The sequence below is a fragment of the Falco punctatus genome (genome assembly GCF_963210335.1).
Source record: "Falco punctatus genome assembly, chromosome: 11".
NCBI lineage: Eukaryota > Metazoa > Chordata > Aves > Falconiformes > Falconidae > Falco > Falco punctatus.
The window spans coordinates 32,133,873-32,140,234 of NC_137591.1; the positions used below are offsets into that span (position 1 = coordinate 32,133,873).

Consider the following 6,362-nt stretch of genomic DNA (forward strand, 5'->3'; position numbering starts at 1 on the left):
ATAGAAGGGCCCTTGTTTGTCAGGAAGGATGAAAACTGTTACCTGTAAGTTCTTCAAATGATTTGAATGGTTTCAGCATGAAGTGTTTCCTGTACTCATTCAAGCTCTGGTATCTCATTTGTCTGCTTTGGTCAATTGAAGCCTTTGCTACTTTCTGTACTGCAGCAGGAACATTTCTCCCACCAGCAACCTATTAATAAAGATTAAAAGTAGTAAGATCGCCTAGTAAGTCAGGAGAAAGTTGGAAGTATATGTCTGTTGGTTCACTAGGAGCTTGAGAAAGTACCTACCCTGCCAGCACTTTGCTTGGAGAAAGACTTCACCATATGGGAAAGGCCATGTTCCAGCATTATAGAGTTGTTGTAGAGGAACTGCTGGAAAGTGTATTCCTGGTCATGTATCTGGAAAGTGTCAGGCAGAAGTGGGTGCCAGTGGTAGAGAGTATTGAATTCAGCTGCAATTCGGTTCTGGTATTGAAATCGCTGGTTGAACAGCAGTTCAGGATCAAACTTGAGTTTGAAATGGTAGCCACTCAAGTGCTGCACATAGTCCTCAATAACAATCTTGATTGTTTCTCCTGTTGGTCAATAACACAGAAAAGAATGTTTGCACTGGTTCCCTGAAAAGCTTTAGGTGCTTATCCTGCTCTGAGAGAAAATACCATTTCTGAACTGTTCTAAAAAAATACTAGAGTGATCAGGATAAACACTTCAATGTTCTGTAATAGTGTCTAGAAAGTAATTCATACATTTTATGTGACTAAGGGGTGGAACAGTACTTGAGATCCCAAGAGTTTTCTCTACCACAGCCAAAGTGTTTTCTGTATCCTGCTTCCCTGCCCCCTCCACAAGACAGACTTCTTTATAAGTTCCACAGAACAGCACACATCAGTATCTACATCATGTTCAGTTATACAACACTTTCTAGGCGAGAGGTATGGGATAATGAAGAAAGTTGATATGTGAAAGTACCTCTCAGCTTCTGAGCTGCTTAATACAGATGTCTGGGTTTACTGTTTCAGTCAGTTTGGACAAGATCTTTCCAAGCTTAGTGTACATTGTCATTTATATAAGATGAAATACCACTGAATTAAATAGAAGTATGCAGAATTACGTTTTACATAACTCCCTTAACTTCAGATTTAATCACAGCCTTTCTTTTGAAGCATACCTGAACCAACCCAACCCCAGGGGAGAAAAAAAAAAAAACCAACCACCACAAACAAAACCCCACAAGATCTGACAGTCTGAGGTCACCTAGCCTCACATGCCTTCTCTGAGAAGGAACCTTAACTTCCTGCTTTTTCACTGCTTCCAGTTCTTTTTCCCTTTGATAAGGGAATTAAGCATCACTTAGCTCAGTTTTATTCGGTTCCGTCTTTAACATTGCTGGGAGGAAGCTGTATCCAATACAATCCCAGTGACAGGTCACGGAGGCTCAGATGTATGCCCTCACACACCCATTTAATAGATTTCCATCTTAACTACACCAACTGCAGCAGATAACGGCTAGAAGTGTCACTCAAGAAGGTTAGAGTTGCATGTAGATGTGACACTCACCTATCAATATGAGTCTAGTAGTTTGGAACAGCTGCTCATCATCCCACTCTGGATGCTCCTGTTTCAGGATGTCACAGACCCGGTTGTGTTCCCTCAGCCATATTGTAGCATACATCATCAAGCCCGGGACCAAACCAAACACCTCCTGCCCGACAGAAAACTGCAAGTGTTCAGGTACGTGAGGAGGGTAGATCATCTCTGCCTGAGTGTCCTTCACTGTTGGTGGATACATTTCTCCATCAATCATCTGCCAGGGAGGAAGAAAGAACAAAGAGAGAGTCTTAAGCTATGATGTTTATGAGTTAAGCTGTCTTGACTCTGTTAGTGCCAACTTTAGGCTTACATTTTAGATCGACTACACCATGCACAGAACACTAGTTTAGGAAGTGCATGTCATCCAATAAGGCAACAGGAATTTTGAGATAAGACATACCTGGTATTTTAGCTTTCCATCTTTTAGAAGTCTCAGTTTAAGTTGTCTCTCCAGAGTCTCTCCGTAAATATGATTCAAGTCAACCTATAAAACAAAAGCATTTGTAACATGAAGCCAACTCGCATCTTTTGCTATTTAAGGATACATCCCACTTCTATGAATGCCAATAGGAGTTCACCCCCTTAGATGTTTACCTTTTAAATATATTATTGTTACCTTATGATATCATGCACAATATTTAATGTGAAGCCGAACTATTTCCTGGCAACTGGAGCCATCTCCACATAACAGCATTTTGTTGAATTGCCAGTCAATTTACAAGGACTCTGTTTAAAGTGTCAGCAGCTTTCTATTATGCAGGCAGCTCTTTGTATATACACACATACGTATTTTATAGCTTTGTTTTAGACCTACATATTACATTCGTACTGAACAACTCTTTGTCCAAAGGCTGCCTGTCTTTTAGGTGAAGATCCTAAATCAAAGTCTGCTTTCAAAGCTCTTGTTAAACTAAGTCTCTTTGACTAGCAGCACACAAGATATTTTGCAGAGCTGGATACCACTCCTTGCAACTGATAGAAAGAGTCCAGAGAAGTTCTGGACACTCACCAAATCAAACATGCTTCAGGTGAGAGCAGGTTCTTGGGAATAATAATAAAGAAGTCATAGAGATCACTGTGCAGATATTTTAAACTGCACCACATGCTTTGCACAAGCAGTTCTGACCCAGGAAGAGATGCTATCAAGCGCTGGAATTTTTCCTCAGGAGAAGTTGCAGAAGGGGTAAGCCCACTAGTCTGTGACAAATTTTTGTGTGCACCAAAACACGTACTGGTATTTGTGTACCCTCACAACCTGCAAGATAGTTCTTAGAAGCTACCGAGCAGCTAGAATGTAAGTGCTGTGTTCAAGTTAAAGGTATGATCATACCCCATGGCCGAGAGCTTTGGTGAAGCCAGGTCCTTTCTTGTGGTCCGTCTTAAAGAACTGATGAGTGAAGTGTTGGGCAAAGAATGTGAACATCACATTTGTGCCTTGTGGGTCAGGAATAAATTTTTTCCTTAGCAAAAACTTCTCCACAATCACTTTCGAATCTGGAAGCTCTTTCTTACCTGCAAGAGAAAGCAGTGAGATATTCAAGCATAAACATAGTTTTCAATACTTAGTTTTGTTGCCAACAAAAAGGCTTAAGACTTTCAATATATTATTGAAGGACAGTAGCATACAAATAGAGGGCAATTATCTGCTTTTCTATGCTCACTTTTTTGATTTTGTTAGGAACTTCTGAATTCCTTTTTTAGCATGTAACTCAATAGTGAGAACCACAATAGTTATCTTTTAGGTCTTACAGTGTATCCAAAACTTGGCTATTTTTAAAGTCAACTACACTAAAAAAAAAAAAAAGTATAGACAAGCAGGTCTCACAGTATTTTCTAAGAGGATAAGTAGACATTCCTAGAAGCAAACATTACACATCTCATTTATTCCTTACCTTTAACACCCATTGGTGTTGGGCAGTCAAGTCCTACTGGTGGAAGGCTTCTTGTGTAATAGGAAAGATTGGAATAAGCTTCCCAGCTTTTGTAACTATAATCACTATTGTAAGTTGGTGGACTGTCAATCAAGTGTGATCTCGCTGTAAAAAAAAAATAACAATATTTGATTCTTTAAACTGTACATTTTGGTCTCAAAAAATAGGTCACAGGGCCAGATCTTTTCCATACTTTGGCAGCAGTTGCATTAACAAATTCTACAGGTATCAGCTACTGATGTTAAATGGGATTACCATTACTGAATGACAGGACTGGGTCCTGGATTGTCAGCTGGACCCAACTATTAACACAAGCAATTTGGTGCTGCATTTACGCTGGCAAAATCCTGGCTTCTATCAGAGATTAGAGCAAACCCCATTTTCATTTCAAAGAGTGTTTCATACAAGCCTGCATCATGCAGAAGTCTTAAGTTTTGGTTATAATGTTTCAAATCTTAGTGCAATTTAGGTTGTTAACTTTATACACAGACCAATCAAGTGCAGTATCCTGGAGTCCTACAAGTAACTTCTGCCAGTTAAGAGGACTAGAAGAGAGAACTCATACTTACATGTTAATACATATCTCATAATAGCATCTCTTAAGAATGGAATGTCATTGATGATATTCCAGGCTCCTTTGAAGTGGGTGAGGATGTAGTGGACAGTATTCGGCAAAGGTTTCAATGTTAGCCTCAGCCACGTGAAGAATTCCGCTGTAAGCATTGATGGAAAGATGGTGTAAATTAGCTATTAAGTATAATCTGCAATCCTGGAATTAAATCTCTTTTCAGGTAAATGAAGTCAGAGAATTCAGGATACTTACGTGTTGTACAGTTTTCCCCATAATATCCTGTCCTCGTGCAGTCACATTCGTACTGATCCAGTCCTGTTGTCACGCACACGCCCCTGTTCTGACAGGGGTTGGAGCAGCAAGGGTTGGCTAGAACGAGAAAACCAGACGCTGCGGTTGGGATCTCGCACGGCTGGGATCCCGCACGGCTACGCGGCCTGGCCGCTCCTCTCACCCTCTCACCGTGCCAGACTTCCCTAACTTAGGCAGACGACGCCCTGAAGTGCAGTGCTTAGCAGGAAGGCAGAGTGTGAGCATCCATTCACATCAGCCTTTGGGCTACTACAGGTAACAGCAATTAGTAAAGGTGAAAGAATTTGTCTCCATTTCCCGACAGCAATACAGCCCCTCTGAAGGGTCAGGTTATGTCACACAGGCCAGCAGAGGCCTGACATCCTTTGTACCGTACGTCAGGGATTTGAGAAATAGCAAGATAATACAAAGCAGTTAAGAAACTAGAATTAATCCATCCCACGGCTGAAAAGCAGAGAACAGCACTCCCCGCGCACGGTTTGGATCGCGATCCACCCGCGATCGGCCCGCGCCTGCCGTGAGGGGCCGGGACTCACCAGCGTGGCCGGTAGCCAGGAGCGCGGCCACCAGGGCGCAGGGGAGGAGCATGTCCCGGCGGGGCTGCGGCTGGTGCGGCTCAGGCTCTGCGGGTACTCGACGCTGAGAAGCCCTTAACGCTGCCAGGGAGGCGGCCGCCCGGTTATATAGCGCTGCTGCAGGCCGTGACTCACCGGCCGACACCCGCCCGCCGGAAACGACGGCGGGGTAGGGGATTTCGCTCTGCGCGCCGCCCCGCCCCGCCGCCGTCCCGCTCCCACCTGCCGCGGGCCGGGGCTCTCCGTCTGGCTCCGCGGCCGCCAGGCTGCGGCGGGGGACACTGAGGTGGCGGCGGACGCGCCGTCGTACCTCGGCCGGGCCCGCCGCGGCTGTCCCCGCCGGCAGCGCCGGGGGCGGGCGCTGAGGGGAGCACCCGCCTTTAGGGGGGATGTTGCAGCCGCGATCCCCGTCCCTTTCGGGGAAGAGGAGGAGCGGGCGCGTTCCTAGAGGCGCTCCTCACTGCCTGGCTCGTCCTGTCCCCTCGGCGCCGCCGGCCTCTCCTCAGGGCAGGGCGCCGGGGAGCCCCCCCCTCGGGGCGCCCGGACCTCACGGCGCTCGGCCCCGCCGCGCCTGCTGCCCACCGGCGGGCCTGGCGCCCAGAGCCGTGCCGAGCCGCCCCCCTTCCCGCCTCAAGTTTTCTGACCCCCCAAACCCGCCCGTTTGCCAAGTGATGTTCTAAAAATGCAGCTCGTCACCGCAAGTGCCCGCGGTGGGGCCCTGCCGGCGGCCTGCCCCGCGCTGCCCTGCCTGGGACACCGCCACGGAAGGCGCCGGCCGGCGGGAGAAGCCGAAGGGGCGGCAGGCGCCGTGGCAGCCGCGTCTGGGGCCCCGCCGGGTCACAGCGTCGGGAGCTCGTGGGGCTTAGATTGTTAACGCAGTAATTTTAGTATGTGCCTTAAACAAGTGGTTGGGGGACTTTTTTTCCCCTCACGTGTGTGAAAGGGGCTCGCAGCAGAGCACTTCTGTTGCAAATGAGTGTGCACAAAGGGGAGAAAAGAATACTGAGCGTATTTAACTTTGTTTCCATGTATTTGTGTTTCTGATGAGCCCAAATCCCCTCCTCGGGCACCTTATTTTGAAATGACCGGTGACTTTTCCCCAGAGCTTTTCCTTTGAAATACCCCCTGCCGCTCTGTGTGGTCGCTTTGTAAACAAATCTTTGCTCATTTCCTTCAGATGCTGCACAGATTTTCCCATTTGAGGATGCTTTACCTTTTTGTCATAATTGTATTATGTGTGTATATAATCAGCACACTCTACTACTATTTTTAATCTTTGTTGCGTGTGGAAAATGTGTTACGAAGGAAGTGGGCTGTAATGCAGTTGTGCAATTCCCTACAGCGTGGTGCTGGGGGCTCACTGCAGCCTTCCCGTTGCACT

The 6,362-nt window shown here is 46.5% G+C and overlaps 1 protein-coding gene across 3 annotated transcripts in view; it reads right to left on the reverse strand.

Moving 5' to 3' along the window:
* PTGS2 (prostaglandin-endoperoxide synthase 2) overlaps positions 1-5,468 on the reverse strand; it is a 42,895-nt gene extending 37,427 nt beyond the window's left edge. For 2 of the 3 annotated variants that reach the window (XR_013931035.1, XM_080406455.1), the window contains exons 1-9: positions 4,943-5,463; positions 4,347-4,463; positions 4,093-4,236; positions 3,485-3,628; positions 2,923-3,104; positions 1,993-2,076; positions 1,560-1,806; positions 291-577; positions 43-190 (exon numbers count right to left, since the gene is read on the reverse strand). Coding sequence is in view for 2 of the 3 variants with exons in the window: in XM_080406455.1 (XP_080262581.1) it covers positions 43-190; positions 291-577; positions 1,560-1,806; positions 1,993-2,076; positions 2,923-3,104; positions 3,485-3,628; positions 4,093-4,236; positions 4,347-4,463; positions 4,943-4,994 (1,405 nt within the window). In the remaining variant the exon portion in view is untranslated. Of the gene's footprint in view, positions 1-42; positions 191-290; positions 578-1,559; positions 1,807-1,992; positions 2,077-2,922; positions 3,105-3,484; positions 3,629-4,092; positions 4,237-4,346; positions 4,464-4,942 lie in introns of all 3 variants that reach the window. The other variant, XM_080406456.1, reaches the window with a different exon arrangement.
* Positions 5,469-6,362: the final 894 nt, after the last annotated feature.